Source organism: Trichosurus vulpecula, chromosome 9 (genome assembly GCF_011100635.1).
Source record: "Trichosurus vulpecula isolate mTriVul1 chromosome 9, mTriVul1.pri, whole genome shotgun sequence".
NCBI lineage: Eukaryota > Metazoa > Chordata > Mammalia > Diprotodontia > Phalangeridae > Trichosurus > Trichosurus vulpecula.
Window position 1 is genome coordinate 43,302,040 of NC_050581.1, and position 22,542 is coordinate 43,324,581.

General features: G+C 35.6%; 1 protein-coding gene across 1 annotated transcript in view; it reads right to left on the reverse strand.

Annotated features, from left to right (window-relative positions):
- The window catches only part of RRN3 (RRN3 homolog, RNA polymerase I transcription factor), a 32,378-nt gene that overhangs the window by 5,079 nt on the left and 4,757 nt on the right, over window positions 1–22,542 (reverse strand). Inside the window, exons 4-16 of the mRNA XM_036739206.1 lie at window positions 19,548–19,637; window positions 19,133–19,262; window positions 16,179–16,238; window positions 15,395–15,458; window positions 13,866–13,935; window positions 12,961–13,059; window positions 8,655–8,756; window positions 7,819–7,957; window positions 7,045–7,175; window positions 6,781–6,911; window positions 5,405–5,589; window positions 2,902–3,010; window positions 2,135–2,287 (exon numbers count right to left, since the gene is read on the reverse strand). Coding sequence (XP_036595101.1) covers window positions 2,135–2,287; window positions 2,902–3,010; window positions 5,405–5,589; window positions 6,781–6,911; window positions 7,045–7,175; window positions 7,819–7,957; window positions 8,655–8,756; window positions 12,961–13,059; window positions 13,866–13,935; window positions 15,395–15,458; window positions 16,179–16,238; window positions 19,133–19,262; window positions 19,548–19,637 — 1,463 coding nt within the window. The remainder of the gene's footprint in view (window positions 1–2,134; window positions 2,288–2,901; window positions 3,011–5,404; window positions 5,590–6,780; window positions 6,912–7,044; window positions 7,176–7,818; window positions 7,958–8,654; window positions 8,757–12,960; window positions 13,060–13,865; window positions 13,936–15,394; window positions 15,459–16,178; window positions 16,239–19,132; window positions 19,263–19,547; window positions 19,638–22,542) is intronic.

Genomic DNA, 22,542 nt, shown 5'->3' on the forward strand with positions numbered 1-22,542 from the left:
CAAGGGCTTCATAGGAAGGTATTACAAATAACATTATTTTTTAAAAATTTGTTTTTAGTTTTCAACATTTATTTCCTCAAGATTTTGAGCTACAAATTTTTCTCCCCACCTCTACCTCCCCCCCCCCACCCCAAGATGGCATGTATTCTGATTGTTCCTTTCCCCAGTCTGCCCTCCCTTCTATCACCCCACTCTCCCTCCCTCCCCGTCCCCTTTCCCCTTACTTTCTTGTAGGGCAAGATAGATTTCTATACCCCACTGCCTGGTATATCTTATTTCCCAGTTGCATGTAAAAACAACTTTTTTAACATTTGTTTTTAGAACTCTGAATTCCAAATTCTCTCCCTTTTTCCCTCCCCACCTACCCTCAAGAAGGCAAGCAATTCAATATAGGTTATACATGTATCTTTATGCAAAACACTTCCATAATAGTCAAGTTGTGAAAGACTAACTGTATTTCCCTCCATCCTATCCTGTTCCCCTTTATTCAGTTTTCTCCTTTGACTCTGTCCCTTTTCAAAAGTGTTTGCTTTTGACTACCTCCTTCCCCGCTCTGCCCTCCCTTCTATCATCCCCTCTTTTATCCTCTTCCCCCCTCCTTTCCTGTAAGGTAAGATAACTTGATTGAATATGTATATTAATCCCTCCTTAAACCAAATCCAAAGAGAGCAAGGTTCACTCATTCCCTTTCACCTACCCCCTCTTCACTTCCATTATAACAGCTTTTTCTTGCCACTTTTATGTGAGATAATTTACCCCATTCTATCTCTCCCTTTCTCCTCCCAATATATTCCTCTCACCCCTTAATTTTATTTTTTTGATATCATCCCTTCATATTTAACTCACCCTGTGCCCTCTGTCTATATATATATATATATATGTATATTCCCTTCAACTACCTAAAACAGTAAGGCAATAATAACAATGTAGATGATAAATGTCAAAATGCCTATGTGGTTGTGTATCGCAAAGTATATGAGACTCTCCACATAAAAGGTAGAAGAAGTAAATCATTTATTCAGACACCAGAAAACCATATCCCACAAGCCATTTATCCAGATGGTCCACTTCATCATAACAGCAAGGAACCCAAAACATTCAATACACAAAATAACAACCAACAACCTGGAGCCTCGCCATCCCAAAACCTCTCTGACTGGGGTCTTCCCCAAAACAAACTCACAGTACAGCTAAGTCAGCCTGTTCAGTTCTAACGATCACGAGGGTGGCCATTAGCAGCCATAACCTACCTCCCTCCCTCCCTGTCTCTCTCAGCATTTCCTGTGACATAATTTCTTTTTCCTGTCAGGAAGCTCCTCCCACCATGTAACTTAGGCTTCCTGTGATGTAAGCAGGTCACACGGCCTATTAATGGGCGGAAAAGATCTTCAAATCTAATTGCTACTACATTACCCTCATACTGAGAAAGGTCTCATGAGTTACAAATGTTACCTTTCCATATAGGAATGTAAACAGTTCAACTTTAGTAAGTCCCTTATGATTTCTCTTTCCTGTTTACCTTTCCATGAATTTATTAAAAATCAAACCAGGTCAAAGTGAGGAAATGAATTCTAAAAGTACCATGAAAAAAAGAATACAATGATTTTTTAAAAGTGCAAGAGCCAGTTCAATAGCTTTGAGAAATTTATTTTAAAGTTTCTTTAGAAACTAACAACCTAGAAGAAACACTAAGACGTTAAAATTAAACTGGTATTTATTAAAAGTGCCTACTATGTGCAAAAGTTCTGGGTGAGGTACGGGGGACACAAGACAAAAATAAAAGAATAAAAAAAGCACAAACATTTGCTTTGGCCATCAGAAGGATTGTTGGCATTTAAGTCTGAGCTTTGACATTAACTAGTTATGGTCCTATTGAAACGTGACAACCTCTTTAAGCTTCAGTTTCCTCATTGGTAAGAACACTTTCTACCTCAAGAGTTATTAAGAAAGCACTTTATAAATGGTGAAGGCTTCATATAAATTCATAATTCACACCAACCCCCCCACCCTCTCCATTCAAAGTTTACAGTAAGAGGTCATTAAATATTTTTAAAAATACAAACTTTGAAAGGTGAACTTTGTCCCAATAAGCATTTATTCCACTTAAACTTCAAATTTTAAAACATGAGCTTACCTCTTGAGAACACAAGGATCAAAGGGGAAGAATGTGTCAAGTGGATTCGTGCAGGTCTGTACTGAGCCACCTCCCGCAGTGTTTCTAAGGACTGGCAGCATCTGTCGGTTGTTCCTCTCGATAATAGTGTAACAAAACACTAATTGGTATTTCCTTCAGAAAATCAAACAGATACATTTGTTAGCATAGTAGAATTACTCTGACCTTTAGATCTCAAAGAGCGGTAGAAAACTGAGTTTTACTTACCACATTACAATGTATTAAAATGCAGTACAACAACAAAAATATTCACTTGAAAATAAGCATAAATTTAAAAGTTCTTTTTTATATTTAAGTTCTCAGCTTCCTCTATAAGGAATTCCATCTCCCTTTTCTGTGCTTGTTGTCCCTTATGCCTTTAACTCTATCCCTTCCTCCTCTTGGAGATCTTAGCTCCCCTCAAGACATAACTCAACTGACCTCTCCCACAAGAAGCCTTTCATAATTCACAGTTATTAGAGCCTTTTCCCCAAATGATTGTTTATTTGTGTACACAAATAATCTTGAGAAATATCTTCATTTACAAGTACAAAATAGAAATAAACTTTCAAAAGATCTTTATGAGTAAGGAGAAAGTAAATTCCTTGAGTGCATGGACTGTTTCATTTCTGTCTTTGTGACCCCTGTGCCTAGAACATGACAGACAGTACATGATTTGCAAATTGTTCTAAAATGAAAACTACAATTACATATCCTCCAATTTAAAAATTCAGACCCAAACAACTTACCTTGTAATGGCAGCAAATAAGTTAACTACAGAAGGGAGGCAAATCTTCAAAGGATTTAGCTGAGATATAACTATGCGCTCAAAATTTAAACTCTGTAGGTAAGCCAAACCTTTGTTAAAAAAAAAAACAAAGAGCTCAGTTAACAGTTTAAGAATATATACAAAATTCAAAGCTAGAAATAAATTATCATTTCCAATGACTAAAATTTAAATGCCAGGTGTTGGCACAAAAAACAAAACCGTATAGTGAGCTGGATTTAGAATATGGAAGACCTGGGTCACTCAAACTCCCTGTGCCTCACTCGCCTCATCTGTAAAATGAGGTTTGAAGTAGATGAATTCTAAGGTTCCTTCTAGTTCCAGATCTACTGAATAATCAAATAAAAAATCTCTGTTTAACTGCCATTAAAAATACAGAAATTCCTCCAATTAACGTGATAGCATGAAAAAAATGTCATTTTTTTTGACAATTCTCAAAAATAATTTTTCATATAAAAATGGACAGGTCTTGAGAATTTAATGTTTTTTATTCATTTTTATGGACATGGCTTATCCATAAGTGTTTAATTTTCTTACTCATAAAGATCTTTTGAAAGTTTATTTCTATTTTGTACTTGCAAATGAAGATATTTCCCAAGATTATTTGTGTAAAATTAAGATTACAAAATTATAAAGGAAGCTTTTTTAAAGGTCCAATTTTTGAAAGTTTCATTTATATTTTAGAAAGACCACAAAATAATTTGTTGTTGGTTCATTCATTTTTTTTCGTCATGCCCTACTATTCATGACCCCTATTTGAGGTTTTCTCGGCAGATACTGGAGTGGTTTGCCATTTCCTTTTCCAGCTCATTTTACAGATAAGGAAACTGAGGCAAACAGGATTAAGTAACTTGCCCACTAAGCTAGAAATTCCTGACACCAGGCTTGGCACTCCACTTCACTACCTAGCTGCCCACAAAATAATAAAGGTTCCTTTTTGTGCTTGGCCTATTATTAGTTATATTACAAAGAATACAATCTCATTATCAAATGAGATACTGTATGTTAAAGTACCCTGGAAATTGTAAAGTACTACACAAATGTAAGGTACTATTTTTTTTTTTCTGATGGGACCTCTGATTTCACTGGTATAGAAAGATAATTGCCAATGAGAAAACTGCAAGATATAGTCTTAATTGCCTGGGGACATTAAATGACTTGTACAGTCATACAGCCAAGCATGTGTCAAAGTTGAGTCTTTCTGACTCTTCCCTATTTGCCATGCTGCAATGCCTCAAGGTAAGGTGATATGTAATTTTATATACCATAATTCGGTGTCATAGAATTTAAACATTAGAAACATTAAAATTAGAAAACATAATATAAAGATTACTATGTGAACCAATGACATGCTGAAAATTACTTGAGTGAAAAAAATGAGTCATTGTTCAAATGATTTATAGCGTCACTAAGAATACATTCCTGGGAATACCTTCCCTAACTCCCAAAGACAGAAATGTGGGGGGTTGGGGTGAGGGGTGGTCCACAGGTATAAAATAATGAATATATTGCCAATTTTTTTCAGCGTGGAGTTAGTTTCGCTGATGTTTTTCCTTCTCTATTTTATTCTTTTTTTACAAGAGAGTGATCTCTGGAAAGAAAGACATATATTGGGGAATGTTAGTGACATAAAAATAAAAAAGTGTGACCCTGGGCAAATCACTTAACCCGTCTGCCTCAGTTTCCTTAACTGAAAAATGGGAGAAATAATAGTGCCTACCTCTCTGGGTTGTTGTGAGGATCAAATGAGACAATATTTGTAAACATTTAGCACACTGCCTGTCACATGGTAGGCATTATATAAATGATAGCTATTATCATCAGCATTTTTATTATATCAATAAAATGTGTTTTAACAAACTTTTTTTAAAACAATTAGTGAGGCCAAAGGTCTTGGAAACCTTTCTAAATTAGCTGCTAAGCTACTACACTTAGACATCTATCCAGATATGTTGTATGACAAGTATTCTGATGCAATGAAAGGTAAATAAGGGAATGCCTTGGGAGAAAAAAATGTGCCATTATTAGCATAATAAGCTCAGCTACTTAGGAAAACAAGTACAAATGCTCATTAATGCTCATCAGCATCTCTAAAGCTTTGTCCTCCACACACAGAGAATTCCTTTTTTTCTCCCAAATACAGAAAAACATTCTTCAAAATTAGTGGAATCATAGACACATGGACAAACATAATGAGATTGTATTTATTAAATTATACTAGAAGCTGTCTTCAATTATGATACAGTTAACAAGCTTCTTATAGATTAAACTAGAAACAATTACAGAAGTCACTAAAACAAAAACAGTATAGTAAATAATTTATTAAGTTTTCAATTGTATATGAAGACAAAATTTGGCTAGGCTGAGGGAGAAACAGCAAGTTTCAAATGACAATAACAACACAAAAGACAGTAAATGCAAGCCAATCAATGCAATAAATTCCTTGTGTGCCTTAATATACTTACCTTTCCTTAAGTTTCCACCTAAAAGCTGCTTATGTCGGAAGACAAAAATGTAAAACACAGCCTGACATGCTGAATAAAATGGTCCGTGGAGAGCGACATCACAGAAAGCTTTTGTTCCTGCATCCTGGTTATCAAGGTACATATGCAGCCAGTTAACCAAAAGGTCTAGGCATGCTTTCACAGTGCTAGAGAAAAGAAAAACTTCAATTTAATAAGCAAATTTTATTTACTTTATAAGATGACTGACTCTAAAAAACAAGACTGATATCAGACACTTTATAACCACCTGTTAACACTAAATATGAAAAAAGTTAGCAGATTTGTCCCATTCATAGATACAGAAGAGTCAGAAAAGCAAGAGGCAATAGTCTAAGTGCTAGTACCCCAGAAAATGAGTTGACTATTCCTCCCCTGAGAGTAAGCTGACCTTGCCTCAGTTTCTCCTTGAGACTGGGCCTGGAGGCGTCCTAGACTACACTGTTCCTCTGTTATGATCACTGAAACTATGTTCTAGCCCTTCATTACTAGTGAGCCTAAACCTATTGCCATGTATATGTAAGAGCACAATTTCACCAACCCACATGAGAAAAGCAATAGTGCCCTAGCCTTCTATAACCACTGATACTCAGATCCCAAGAGATACCAAGCCCAATGAAGAGCTGAGAATCGTTGGGAGGAAGCAAAGGAACTGGCTCAGATATGAGTTCAATCAGGCCCCTAGGAACCCAATCCCCAAGAAATTACAGACCAAGATACTGGTCTTGTCTTTAGGATTCAATAGATAACTAATACCACCCTCTATCTTCACAAGACTCTGAGGGTGGGAACCCCAATCAAATGATGCACTTCTCTGTCTGGCTTGCAAAATCCCACCTCTGCTTCTCTTTCTTTTGTGAATCAGTTACATACTTTTAGCTGTCTCTCCTTCTTCACTTGGGCCACAATTCTGAATCCCAAGTTAACTGGCTTCTGACTCAGCTTGAATTAGGTCTGAAAGGGTTCCTTTTTCCAAGGTCACCAGCCTTTTCCCTGTTATCATCCATCCTGACTTCTTCACAACTTCTGACATGGCCCTTCTCTGGGCACTTTCTCAGCATTCAGGATACCTCTGTCTCTGTCTCACCCCGCCCCCACCCCTCACCCCCTTTGCTGGTTGGTTTACTCCTCCTCAAGTCTCCTTCCTGTATCATCATCCATATCCTGCTCCAAATCCTTGGCCCTCAGCTCTTCTTTGTCTAAACACTCTCTTAGTGATTTCATTAGAATCCATGGGTTGAATTACTATTAGCTGTATGCAGCCAACTCCCAAATTTCTGGAACAGTGATCTTGGTCTTTAAAAAGCATAATATTAAAACGTATGTATAAAATTACTTACATTATGGGAACAAATTTAGCTCTTGCCAAGAGGCTGCCAATATAATTTCCAGCAGCTTGCCTAAGGATGGCAGGATTATTTGGATTCTGCAATTTTTTCCAAAGATGTTCCAAAAATGCTTCTGCAAATCCCTATGAAGAAAGCAGGGTTATCTAAGTTACTTTCACCAAGAGGGAGGTTTAAAAATTATCCCCTCATTTTCAGTAAATTTATCTGTTAGAGGGAAAGAAAAAAGTAATGTTTTAAAATGTTATTTCTACTTACCAATTTAAAGCTACAGAGGTAAAACATAAAAAACTGTACATGACAGGAGGCATGGGTTGGCAACACCAGCTTGTCAAAGATCCCCAATAAATCTCGATACAAATCCTTTGTTTTATTGACATCAATCTCACCTACAAAGTAAACAAAACTTTTCAGCTTCAAAAGATAATTAAAAGGAAAAACTGAGAATAAAAATTTTGAAAACAGCAAAGTACAAAATTTTCAATATTAAGAGACACATCCTCATCAATTAGACTACAACCAATAAGACAGATTACCTGTGACAACAGTCATCTCTAATAATGCCATTTTATTTTCACCTACCAGTATTTATTCTATCTAAAAGATAATATTCAGAAAAAGAACTATATACCATTACCATTAATGAATACTGAAACAAAATATTTGTTAAACTCTAGAAAAATATGTATAATAAATACCATAATTAATGACATTAAAAACAACCAAAACTATGTGATTATATAAAGAAATGAAGATAAGAGGCCTTTGGCAAAAAAACACTATTAACAAACAGCACAGGTTTGTGTCATCCATATGAGGGTTTACTCTCAGTCAGTTTTAGTTTAGTGATGACAGATCTAGGTAATGTTTACAGATTAGGGTTTTCTATGATATGTTCATCACAGCTGAGCCACTAAGGCAAGGCTATTACAGTAACATGGAAAAATATCGACAAGCTTCAAAATAATTCAGATCTCTGGATAAAAATGACCAACTTCTATGCATATATAATATTGGGTTATCTCTTATTACCATTTTTATAGCAGACATCTTTTATGTAGGAAAACAGCAAGGACAAAAGAATATCTAAACGTTCAGCTACTTGATGTGCCATTCGATCACTCTTTTCAGAAATGTTTTCTGTTTCATCTTTAGTCTCTTCATCTTCATCCTGTTAAATGGAAAGCAATTAAGTTTTCCACAAAAACCAAGAAAAAAAAAATACCTAACGTCTCATGATGGTAGAGTGATGACATTGGGTTCTCAAAAGTTATGCAAGGAGAATGTGAGCTCCAACAGTTCAAGCTGAAAAAGCTGAACACAGGCCGAGAAAGTCATCATTTGAGGGTCAGGCTAATTAGGTACTAAGAAACTAGACTCTTCAACAGAAAGTTGGCCACCAAGTGAAAAACATTTTAGACACAGTAACTCATGGAAACTAAGATATGGAAGAGGACATAGACTGCATGGTTAAAAGTATTCAAACCAAAGAAATTATATATGTTCTAAATAATTTGAAACAACAGAAAAAGCAATTTAGTTGCTTTACAATTGGTCCACCATAAACTGTTACTGGTTTCAGAACAAAATCCTCTCCTGGACTGGAGCAGCAATAGTTAAATTTAAGCACACAACTTTGCACTCAAATTTAAAGAAAAACATAGTTGATCTGTTAACAGATAATAATAACTGGCAAAAGCACTAACCCAGCCGGAGCTATGTGTGTATGTAATAAGGAACTGCTTGTAAAACAAAACTATGCTGTTGTAACTCAGAGATGATTAACTAGTTTTTCCGACCAACACCATGAGAGAGAATCTCATCTGACAGCTCATGTTTTAAGTTTCGTTTTTGTAATACAGACTGACCATATTAAACAATCTTTCTACTGTATCTGTCCCATTATCATTTTGAACAGCTGTTTCTTCTGCATCCTCTGCATCTTCAACATCTTGTCGTGATGCACTTACCTATGTTACAAATGAAGGAAAAATAAAGTACATAAAACTTCCTGAAATACTGCTAAAACATTTCAACACAAGAGCTATTTCTAAGACATATTTAAGTAGATTGGTTAGTATACTTTATAGCATTCACATTACACACTTAACACTCCAAATGTATATAGTGAACTAGGTTAGCGGAAACTTATATCAATAACCATTTCTGTTATCACCTGAATACCATACCCTATCACAAATATTTCTATAAACATTCTACATTAACAGTTACCCAATTATGATAGAGCTAATGAAGCTAGATTCTAATTCAAATAAGATTGTGAGATAATTAAAGGTCAAATGCTGAAATTAAAATTATATTTGAATTTTAAAAGCTATTATTAGAAAGGGACCCTTAATATTCTCTTATATATAAAATTAATTACATACTTCTTACATGTATTTCAGTAAATATATATCCTACCATCTGTGCAAGCTCTATTTCCCCAAATATATTCAAAAACTACACTTTAAAATGCAGAAAAAAATAAATCAAGTGAATCTTCAATATTAACAAAAAAGAGATGAATCAGGAAAACACAGAAAATACCAGCCAATCGACAAGCAGCTCAAGAGTAGCTTTCCAACCCTAGTTTGTCTTCTCCAGCAGAATGCCCCCATGTCACCCTGTCTTTCACTTCTCTTTAACCTCATTTTTTCTGCTGGGTGCTTCCCTATTGCCTATCCTCAAAAAGCCCAACCCCAATCCATCCATCTCCAATAGCTACTTAACTACTGACCTCTACCTTTCTCCCTTTGTGGCCAAACTCTTTGAGAAGGCCATCTAGAGCAGATGCCTCCACTTATTTTTCTTTCATTACTCTTAACTGTATTCAGTCTGGTTTCTGACCTCATTGTTCAACCAAAATTTCTCTCTCCAAAGTAATCAATGATCTCTTAACTGCCAATCTTAATGGCCTTTTCTCAATCCTCATTCTTCTTGGCCTTTCTGCAGCCCTGATATTCTTTTCTCTAGATATTTGAGACACTACTCTCTCCTGGTTTTCCTACCCATTTGACCAGTCCTTCTCAGTCTCCTTTGCTGGATTTTTATCCAAGTCTGCTAACCATGGGTGTTCCCTTCCCATAGGGCTTTGTCCTGGGCCATCTTCTCATCTCCCTCTATATGATTTCACTTGGTAATCTCATCTCTACTCAATTCATTCAATTATCATCTCTCTGCATATTATTCTCAGATCTACTTGTCCAGATCGAATTTCTCTCTCGGTCTCCAGTCTCCTATCTCCAATTGCCTAATAGATATCTTGAACCAGATATGCCACAGAAATCTTAAATGGAACATGTCCAAAACTGAACTCATTATCTTTACCCCAAAACCCTCTCCACTTCTGAATTTTTCCTATTACTGTCAAGGGTACCACCATCATCCCAATTACCTGGGTTTGAAACTACTCATTCTCTTACCTACCTCCCATATCCAATCTGTTGCCAAAGCCTATCAATTCTACTTTCAAATTATCTCTCTAATATGCCCCAGTCTCTATCTGACATCGCTACCAGTCTCGTACAAGCCCTCAAGCCTGGACTATGTAATAGCCTTCTGGTTGATCTGCCTGCCACAAACTTCTCTTCACTCCAGTCCATTGCCCACTCAACTGTCAAAGTGATCTTCCTATGTCACCCCCCTACTCAATAAACTCTACTTGCTTCCTCTCTCCTCCAGGATCAAATACAAAATCCTCTGGCATTCAAAGCCATTCTCATAACATTCTCACCTCCATTCCACCAGTCTTCTTATACCCCCACCAAGTACTCTTTGATTCAATGACACTTGCCTCCTTGTTATCACTAATACATGACACCATCTCCCAAACATGGACATCTGCACTGGCTATCCCTTAAGACTAGAATTCTCTCCCTCCTCATCTCTGCCCTCCTGGCTTCCAACAGAGTCCTTCAAGTCCTACTTAAAATCTCACCTTCTACAGGAAGAATTGGCTTTTTCTTATTTTTTTTTTCTTTGTTACAAGGGAGGATGTGAAGTGGGATGAGGGACAAAGGAAAGAAGTAGTATATTCAGAAATGTCTGCCACAAAAGGCACCAACAGAACTTAAAAATTAAAGGTGTCCTTCTTCAAGGTCTCTATTCACATGCTATAGAAGGAAAACCCTAGAGTTCTGACATTATAAGGCTATCTTAAATACCACAAAATAATGCCAACAGTGTGCTAAAAATGAAGATTGGAAGTGGAAATTAGTTTTGCTACACCATACATATTTGTTACAAGGGTTTTGTTTTCCTTCTCCCCATGGGGATGGTGGGGAGAGGAGGAAAGAAAATGCTTAATTGAAAAAAAAAATTAAAGCCATTAAAAAATAAAAGTTGAATAAATAAAACTTGTTTTTAAAAAATAGTGTTGAAAGTTACATCAGATGCAGAGTAAAGTGAACAGAACCAGGACAACAATTTATATAGTAACAATACTGTAAGGACAAACAGCTCTGAAAGACTTAGGAGCTCAATCAATGATCAACCACAATTCCAAAAGGTTCACTGAAACATACTTTCCACATCTAGATAGAAAGCTGATGGACTCAAGAATGCAGATCAAAGACTATGTTCTCTCTCTCTTTTTTAAACAAAGGTAATACAGAAATTTATTTTGCATGACTATACAGACTTATAATAATAGGCTTTATTTTTCTTGCCTTCTCAATTGGCAAAGGAGGGGAATGGCAAAAGAGAATTTGGAACCAAAAATAAAACTAAATAAAAGTAACATCGAAGTTTAATTCTGCATACAAGTTACAATATGTCAAACATTTAATAATGGTCATATTAGTGGTGCAATGTACAGGAAATTGCCTCACTATAATTTGAATTTCAGCTTTGAGTTTTAAACTTCTCATTTCTAATAAATAAATCAAACCCTTTGGGTCAGTTTAATTAGCAATAACTGAGTTCCTACAGAATAAACAGTGGTGGTAGTGGTGGTAGTGGTAGTAGTAGTAGTAGTACTGGTAGCAGCAGCAGCAGTAATAGTAATAGCTAGCACTTATATAGGGCTTTAAGGTTTGCAAAGCATCTTACAAATACCTCATTTGAGCCTACCAACCCTGGGAGGTAGGTGCTATCACCATCTCCATTTTACAGATGATAAATCCAAGGCACCCAAGTTGAGGGACAAGCCCAGGATCATAAGAGTGGTCTAGTATTCTATCTACACTGTGCCACCTAGATACATGAAAGATCTGCTTTCACCAGGGCAGGAAGACAGACTCAATAGATGATGTTTGGGTTGCTGCTACATTTTGCTTTGGCCTACTACATCCTCTTCAACCCCCTCCTCTCCCCCACCCCTGCAGATCTTCCCACAGAAAAAAAAAGTCAAACCAAACTATCTAAAAGAGTGACAGCAATGCAGTCATGACACTTTCCATTTTTGTAGCTTAGAGTTTTAAAAAGATACATTGTATATTTCTGTAGCTAATTTCACTTACATTGTTGCAGTCATTTGTACATGACTCTTTAGTGTAACATTCCTTTGGTTCCACATTCTTCATCCTACATGAGTTCACACCCATCTTTCTACACTTCTCTGAATTCTTCATAGTTGTCACTACCCTTTTTAATTCCAGACCCATGAGTATAAAGACTGTCCAATAACATGTCCTCTACCAATGCAGATTTGCAATCATTTTTAGTATCTCAGAGTACTGCCTGAGGCACTGAGAGGTTTCCTGCTGAGAGTGCACAGCCAGTCCTCTCTCCATTATGCCACATTAGCTCTCATCTATCACTCCTTACAGAACAAGATTTCTTCCTCTGAAAACAGCTATTCTTTTGATTAGTTACAAGGCGATGAAATTTAAGGGCATATTTGGTGCTGTGTCTTCAACTTAGCTGGGCTGTTCTCTGGACAAGACATTTAGCCCTTCATCAGGCCTTTATGTGAAGCCTTTGTAGCTTGGCAGGACCTGCCAAACCTTGCAGTTGTTGGATAATTTTCAAGAAACCAAGGTCTCTTTCAGACCAAAGTATAATATTAGAACATGACTTCTGTGGCACTTGGCACACAGCCTTTATATTAGGCACTAAAATGGTCAGGGGCTTAATCAACCCTGTTTCCAACAAGGAGTATTACAATACTACACTTTGAAAAGTATAAGATTGCTAGCAACTAGTTCTGACAATCAATTGTTCAACACTTACATCCATCTTGAGAAGCTTCTCAACAACAAGTTCCAAAATTTCAGGTCGCAAGGTTGGAAAATATACACTAATCCTTAACAGATTGTGGACATAGCATTCCTGTAAAATAAAAGCATTAAAAACCCTGAATAAGTAAATCCCCTTAATTTCCAGGATTTAAGAAGTGAACTATAAAAAGGTAGGAACTATACTTGTAAATATAATAGGAGAGTACACATGAAGCTTATAAGGGACCACTAAAAACAAAGGAAAATGCCATACTGATCCCCTTAATATTTCAGAGAAAACCATTTGCGATCTTATCAGGATTTACCTATACCAGATAACAACAAAGCTGTGTCACTTTCATGTAAAAAAATATGTAGTCTATTGCCTAGTGAACTGTTCAAATTCTGCTCCCTAGCAGCCGAGTCCTTTTACAATCCACCATGCTCTATACCTTTCTAGCCTTAAGTATTTATCTCTTGATCTAACTGAACTTTGACCTCTGTTATCCTGTCTCTCTGGTATATCTTAAGCTCCCCGGGACAGAGGGTATCTCACACACATCTGCTATCTCCCTTGGTTCCTGATACAATGCTCTGTAGGCAATCAGTAAATGCTGTTCTTGTTGCTAATGTACACTAACAACATCAATGTGCAGCAACTTTCAATAATTAATATCTGTAATAAACATTAGTTCTCTAAAAGTATCTGCAAGGTGCTGACCCTGATTTCTAAGTAATAAGGAAGATGAAGATTAGAAGTTTTATCCTTAGTCAAAATGATGCTAGGAAAGGAATTTAGGAGCCTTAGGCTAAGAGTATTACCATAACAATGCAACTAGTGATAAATAAAACATGCAGAACTAAAATCTCACGAGATGCTGAGTTTCTCCACCATATTGCTATTTAAAATATTCTTACCAAAACTCTCTCTGATTTTCGAATAAAAGGAAATTTTTCTACAAGTATCGGCATGAGAAACCATGGTGTTCTATAAGAAAACAGACAGAGAAGATTAGTAAAAAATTTTTAAATTATCATCAAACTCCATGAGCTGGAATTTCTAGTCTTAATTCCAGGAAGCACAGGGATATAAGCATATAATTTCTTCCCCAAATTTAAAAATCCCCCCACCATTTAAGTGTTTTATCAAAAGGTTTGCAACATTATAGAAAAAAAGCTTTCTAGACTTAGAGGAAATGATGTAAATCAAGAAAACAAAATTGGTATGCACACTGCCTACAACTATAAAAATATTTCTTTATTAATAATATACTGATGGAAAAGGGAATGGGATAGAGTAGCTTACATTCTTTTATCTAAAATTCTCAATTCATATTGCATATCTTTATTGAGCTAAGTTTTAATCCATATTTTATCTTTGTTGAGAGGTTCATGGTGAAAAAACAAAACTTCCCCTCCTACCTTTGCCTGTATTCTCTTGGCCTTTGCCACTATGCCTCAGTGTCCCTCATGCTGCAATAACTCCCAGTGCCTGGGGCCTCCTCAGTCTAGAACATCCACTGGACCTTGCAATATTATCATCATAGAACGTCCCCTTGTCAGGCTGGTCTCTATTTCCCATTAGTGAGTTCCTACTCGGGCCTCGATTTGGAAGAGGGGCTAAGGCCAGTCAACCTTCATTTCCACCTCTAGCTCTGAGGCTCTGCTTCCCAATTTCTGGACTTTACCTCCCCTTCCACACAAGAAGAAACAGAACCAAAAAAAACCCAAACAAAACCCAAAAACAAAAACAAAAGAGAAAAAGAAAGGGGGAAAAAGGCAAGCATGAAGTGTGCCTCAATCTGCATTCATACTTCATAGTTCTTTCTCTGGATATAGACCTTCACACACCTTCATTCAGCCATTCCCCAATTGATGGGCATCCCTTTGATTTCCAATTCTTGGCTACCACAAAAAGAGCTGCTATAAATATTCTTGTACATATGGGTCCTTTTCCCGCTTGCGTGATTTCTTTGGGATACAACCCTAGAAGTGGTATTGCTGGGTCAAAGGGTATGAACATTTCTATAGCCCTTTGGGCATAGTTCCAAACCGCCCTCCAAAATGGCTGGATCAGCTCACAACTCCACCAGCAATGCAACAATGTTCCAATTTCCCCACATCCTTTCCAGCATTTATCATTCTCCTGATTTGTTATTTTAGCCAATCTGACAGGAGAGATGTGGTATCTAAGAGTTGTTTTGATTTGCATTTCTCTAATCAGCAGCGATCCAGAGCATTTTTCCATATGCCTGTAGATAGCTTTCATTTCTTCCTCTGAAAACTGCCTGTTCATATCCTTTGACCATTTCTCAATTGGGGAATGGCTTGTATTCCTATATATTTGGCTCAGTTCCCTGTATATTTTAGAGATGAGGCCTTTATCAGAGATACTAGAATAAAATGCCACAATTTTTAAAAATGAGAAAAGACGAAAATATACTCACGAGGGGACATATCTTGCTATTAATTGTAAGGCTCTATGACATGTATCAAAATTTGCAGGAAGATCTACAAAGAGTGAGAACAAAATAGTATATGTTCAGCTTAACAAATATTTACTTATTAAGCACCTAATCTATGTATAACATTGTGATAGGTACTAGAAGACACAAAGGGTAAAAGTGATACACTTCCTGCAAGTCCAAGGAGTTCATAATCTAATAAGTGAAGGAGGCGGACTTTTCAATCAATTTATCAATCAACATTTATTAAGGTGAGGAATACAAAAAGTGTCAAAAGATAGTCACTTCCCTCAAGGAATTTATGATCTAACGTATAAGGATAGAAATGCAAAAATACTAGGAGAATATGGAGAGAGTATAAACATTACAGGGCCTGGTCAAAACGAAATAAACATAGTACTAAGATGTTAGGATTGGAAGGGTCCTAAGAGGTCACAGTCCAACTCCCTGACCTTTTACAGATGAGAAAACTCAGGCCCAGGAAAGTCAAGAATCTTTTTCTATTATCCTAGCACTAGGTAATGGACCCGAACTGATGGGGTCAAGCAAGAAACTAAAATTATGTGTTCGAAGCTACTATAGAATCTAGTCAAATAGGTAATCTATACTACTTCAAAAGAGAAATCATATGAACATGAACACAACCAGTTTTTCATTCACAATACTGCAAATTCACTTTGGAATTTCTGATACCATTTACCTCACGTCACTCAGTCTAAAAGGTTTGGGTTTTTTTTTTTAACTTTAGTTGTATTTTAGGACTTACTATCATCTTCATCATCCGAATCTGATATAGTCATATCACCTTCTTTGATGATTACTCGAGCTGTTAGGAACACAATTTTAAAGTAGTCTGTTATTTTTTTCTACTGTCTTGACATAGCTGCTTGGACAGACTCATACATTACAAAATAAAATGAAAAAAAAACATTTTATAAAAGCTGTTTTTAAGCTAGAAATAAAAAAAAACCCTAGTATTTGGTTAAACTAATATATTATTTTCTCAGAATGTAAGATAAAAGCCCTTCAAAGAATTAACTATAAATTACTTTGCAGTTTACTATACAATATGTTAACAATATACCAATAGTTCCCAACATATAAGACACCTCCATTTACAAATAACTGCTCATAAATATATGTATCTGTCTCTCTATCCATTCCACATCACTGCTGACATGAAAGCTATTAGAGGAAAAGAATCGAAGTTTTAAGTGAATCTTTAGGTTTAGAAGAGGAGGATGGGGAGAAGATGTAAAAGGCAGCTATGTGTATGGGAACTCAACTCCCAGATTAGCCCCAAATGCCTCACTGGTGGTCATCCTGTCCTTCATCTAAGACCAGATAAAGATTATTAGATTGCAAATTCTTTAAAGGGCAAGAATTTTGCCATTATTTATTTCTGTATCTTTTAGTGATTAAGCAGTGTTTTGCCCACTTAATAACTGCAGGTTGAATTGAACAAGTACTGTTTTGCTCTTTGTGAATCCTTCTGAGAATTATGAAATACCACAGAGCCTTACATAGAGCCACCAGCAGGAAGCTTAATCAAAAATATTTCTCCCATACCACTTGAAAATGTGTGTCCTAAGATAAACTGACAGCCAGCTAGAGATTGGACTGGTTGAAAACCCACATCTTAATGCAAATTAGTTTAATAAAACTGCTTTCCTAACATCTAGCCAACCTCAACCGCATCCAAAGTGAGAGAATAAGAATTGTGATTGAGAAGAAGAGTTAAATAATTGTGGAGTATGAAAAGTTTGAGAGGTAGCACCTATGCACCCTCTCAAAGTAGGAGGGCTTAAGAAAACATATAGACACAGTGAAAGCTGAGGAGAGAACAATATATGGAGCAAGTAACAGAAAAAGAAGTGGAAAACAGCAAACTGTACTTATTTCAAAACTATAACTAGGACCAGCCATGGACTCAATAAATGGGGGAGGGAAATGCTTTTTATTCTTCCTACAAGTCCTGACCCCCAGGACTCAGAAATCAGGCTAGCCCTTTACTTTGGCTACATTATGACTTTTGTGGCTCTTCCTGGAAATGTAGCCACAAGATAGCACATTGTTTCCATGGAGGAAAGTAGGTTGTTTCAAATAAGTGATTCAGAAACAAACTTTTGGAACACAACTTTTTTACAAACTGGATACTACCTTTATTGCACACAGTGGTTGGTACTGCAATGTAAATTAGCAAGTCATAAGTTTACTATTATCTAATTTGAACACTTTCCTTGGATTCAAATAACACTTTCTCACACTCATTCACCATTTTACTTAAATTATTTCTGCTACATTTCAAATACTTATGAAAACATCAAAGTTTCTCTTTCATTAAAATTGATTTGGGGAAATTTTCACAGAAAGCAAATCACATTTTCTAATATGAAAAGTTATAAGAGGTCACATTCTAGGTCAAGGACTTTGCATCACATAAGTCCAACAACATCACAAAAACATTCTATATGCTTATGCTCAATCTTAAAAATGGGCATATTTTGTGTGTGTAAAACGAAACACATACATGAAGAGACTGATTATACAAGGGGTCCAATATATCATATGTACATAAAAGAAATATAATTTTAGGGTACCATAAATTTGACTAAACTTTATTACTCTTAAAACTTAGGACTTCTTAGTAATGATTTGAATGGTCCAAGTCTCTTGAGAGATGTTCAAGAAACTTTAACCAGACACCTTTATTTCCTTGACAAATTTCCTTATAGAAAACAATTAATCATTTCAATGACCTCTAAGCTACCTCAAAGTCTTTAGTAAACATTAAATTTTTGTTTACTTTCGATGATGTTAACATTTTCCAGCCAAAAATCAGCTTTAGAAGCAAAAGGTGATATTCTGGAAAGAATTTTGCAACTACAATAAAAAAAGTGATTAAAAAGTCCACATCCCTAGAATTAGAGATCCCAGGACCAGGCATACACCCCTAAAAGGTTAAAGAACAAAAGTCCCACGTATACCAAAATGTTCTAGGCAGCATTTTTGTAATAACAAAGAATTTGAAACAAAGCAAATGCCACTGATTGAAGAACAAAAAAAATCATGGTACATGAATATAAGAAATTTAGATAGTTCAAAAAATTTCACTGCAATGGAACCGACATGAAACAAAGCCTTGTTTTTAGAGGAAGTGGGAGGGAGAGGAAGGTGGTAGAAGAGGATATTGTCTTGTGATTTCAGCTCTCAATGTAGAAATTTCCTCCATTAATGCAGTAACTGTAATTGATAGTCTTAGAAAGTTGCCTGGGGCCCTGAGAAGTCAGATCAATCAATAAGCATTTATCAAGTGGTAACTGGACTAAGAGGTGAGGATACAAAGAAAAGTCAGGGGTACAAATCCCTGTCCTCGAGCTTACGTCCAATGGGGGAAGACAAACATGAAAATAATTAGGAACATGCAAGATACGTACAGAACAGATGAGAGGGTGACTTGCCCACAGTCTCATAGCTAATACATGTCTGAGAAATGATTCGATGGCAGATATTCCTGACCTTAAGCCCTCAATCTACTATGCCACAGTACCTTACTTGCTAATACTCTAACCAGCACTGTAGCCAAAATATACACTGAAATATCCAGTGGCTATTAATTTTAAAGATGTGGGTAATGTCTTAAAGTTGATCTAAGACGGTTTTGTAAGAAATAACAAGGCATAAAAGGAAAATCGTGTTACGGAAAAAGTATATACTTACAAGGTATAAAATGAGAAACAATCATGCTGAGACACGGTCTAAGATAGACAGTCTGTGCTGAAACAAGATTTCCAAGAAAAGCCAAATATTCCTCCAACACTTCTTGGCTCCTTTTTAACCATGGCAATTTCTAGTTTGAAGAAGGGGGAAAATGACATTTAGTTCAACCAAGGTTTGCATCTCTTTTATTTAATATTTTATTTTTTTCCCCAATTACATGTAAAAATAATTTTTAACATTTGTTTTTAAAATTTTTTGAGGTCCAAATTCTCTCCCTTCCCTCCCCCACTCATTGAGAAGGAAATCAATTTGATATAGTCATCTGAAACATATTTCCATGTTAGTCATGTTTGTTCACATCTCTTTTAAAGATCAAATTACTAGTCATTGAAGTCAATGTCCAGATAGTACTTACCAATAAAATGCTGATAAGCTGTTCAAAGTCTTTTGTCAAGTATGTGACTGAATTTCGAAACTCTAATAGCCAGTTAATAATCTGGGCATCCTGAAATTCCACAAATAAAAATATTTCTCTCATTCAGAAAAAAATATTTCCAAAACCCATAAATTCTTAAATAATGAAAAAACATAATAATGAAGGGACATAGCTACATCTTGGAGTAACAACATTTACGAATTAGAAACTAGTTCTCTTTAAATTTAGAGACTGGCAAAGAGCAACGACACTAAAACTTTTCAATTTAATTATAAAAAGGGTAAAGAAGATTCTCAGGTAAGAATCTCTATCAAAGCTACTTTTCCTATATTTGAATTTATATAATTTTTAAAACAAATTCCTCTCAGAATCACTTATTTTTTAACAAACAAATCAGAAAATTCAACAGCAAAGAAATCAGCAATTCAGAAATTATACGAATCTTTATATAAATAATGAGCAATGTAGCCTATTGGGGGAAAAGGGAGAAGAGAGTTCAAGTTTTTCAATTAAAAAAAAAACTCAGCATGAACAATTTAAATTTCCAAGACAAAGTTGATTAGGATCCTGTTTACATTTGTCCATAATTAAGCAGCAAAAAGTATCACATTTTAACCCAATTAAATATTTGTTAAGTGCCTCTAATATGTAACACAAAATTGCTGCAATCTCAAATAAAAATTCTTAAAAAGCCACCTGCCTACATTTTTCTCTGAATTCATATTTGTACACAAAACATGTTAATATTAGAACTAGTTTCACAAATACTTTTTTATGGTCCGCTTTTAGAAACAGAGGCACATTCCAAGAAAATATAATAACAGGGAGAATTTTTTCCCCAAAACAACATATTTCAAGAGCATGTAATGAAGTCTAGTAGCTATAAATACAGGCCAACTTTCATATTTTCTAAATTTACATATAATGCATTATTAATGATTAAGTGATGTTCAGAATCTTGAATCAAAGATTTAATTGTATCCCCCAAGCCTTGCACATAGTAGGTACTCAGTAAGTATGTACAGACTGTTAATTCATTGTCCAAAATATTCAATACCACCACCTCATTCTTGGAGTAGTCTAGGTAAGGTTTGATTCTATGATTTAGGATCAGAGATTTAGAGCTGGAAGGAGCTTTAGAGATCACCTGTTACATGCCTGAGGAAACTAAGGCCCAAAAAGAGTTAAATGACTTCTCTAATGCCACATATGAAGTAGCAAATTGAGATTACTGTCTCAGGTCCTCTGACTGCAAATCCAGCTCTCTCTCCATGACATTCCTCTTTCCCTATTTGATATTTCCTGTTTCTAATGCTAACATCATAGAAAAGGGGATGGGAGAGGGAGGCAGACAAGTGAAGGTGGTTTAAATTATTAGGTGCTGTCAATACAAAGAGGCTAATAACCCATCATTATTTGAGCCTGCCTTCTGGATTCAAAGCAACCTTGCAACCACACATTTGGGGACATGGCTAGTTGTAATTATGGAGGCTGTCTGGGAAACAGATTTTTTGTGAACCTAACTGTCCTACATGTGAACTAAATCCATAAACTTGTCTTCATTATTAATTCACTTACTTGAAGTTAATGCTCTATTCAAAAACTATACTAAGGAGCTCAAATGCCTCCAAAACAAACCCTAACTTCATAATATCTAAAGAATATTTTAGCAGTTTTAAAAAATGGATACAACTTTTCTAATTATCAAAAAAAATTAAACTTTTAACAAAAATCAAAATCTACAGCATACAAGGTACTATGCTAGGCTCTGAAGGCATTACCCTCAAATGATTTTTTTTCTGAAAACTGCTTTCCAGAATAGCTAGTTGTTTTAATTTGCATGTCTCTAATTATTAGTGACTTAGAATATGTTTTTTCTCATGACTATTGACAACTTGTATTTCTTCTTCTGAAAACTGCCTGTTTATGTCCTTTGACCATTTATCAACTGAGGAATGGCTCTTGCTCTTATAAATTTGCCTCAATTCTCTATTAAGCCTAGAAAAGAGACACATCTGAGAAACTTATTGTAAAGATATTTTTCCCCATTTACCTGCTTCTCTTCTAATTTTAGCTGAATTGCTTTTGTTTGTGCAAAAATGTTTTAATTTAATCAAAACCAAACATTCTTTAAATTTAACTAGAGATGTTTAATGCTCATGGTTGTGTCATGCCTATATAATAAATGATATTAAATTAATTTTGATTTAATATGATGCCAATCATACTACCAAGGAGCTACTTTATAGAGCAAGACAAAAACATAACAAACCTCAGTTGGAGGACAAAAGATCAAAAATCTCAAAGGTAACAAAAGAGAAATGAAGAGGGAAGTGAACTTCTATACCATAAAGCAGTCATCTTCAAAACAATTTGGTACTAGCTGAAAAGCATATCAGTGGAATAGCCCAGATGTAGGAAAAATCAATAATAATTAAACTCAATGCCCTAAAGTTCAATGAACCTGAGGACATAAATTACTTAAGAAATCCAGATTTAACAAGAACTCCCAGAAAAATGGAAAGCGCTTTGTTAGAAATGAGATTGAAATGAACATCTTATACTACACACCACAATGCTCAGGATACCTGACCTAAATATTAAGTGTCATATGATAAAAAACATATTCAAAGAGATCCATAACAAGAGTCAGAAATTCCATCAGGAGGATATCAGGGAAGACTTCATGAAGGAAATGGTACCTGAACTAGGTCCTGAAGGACTGGATGGAGTTTAAAATATGTAGATAGGACATGAATGCATTTCATGTATAGAAAGCTCCAGAAGAAAAAGGAAACCAAGCAGCAAAAAGAAAAACAAGTTTGGGGAGTCTTAACCATGATGGTTTGGCTGGAGTACAAGACATATTTAGCTAAAGCACTGAATGTATGAAGAGGAATGGAAGGAGATAAAATGTTTTGCAAACCTACGTAAATGTGATTATTATCAAGACAAAATAGGTTTGAGCTCCTAC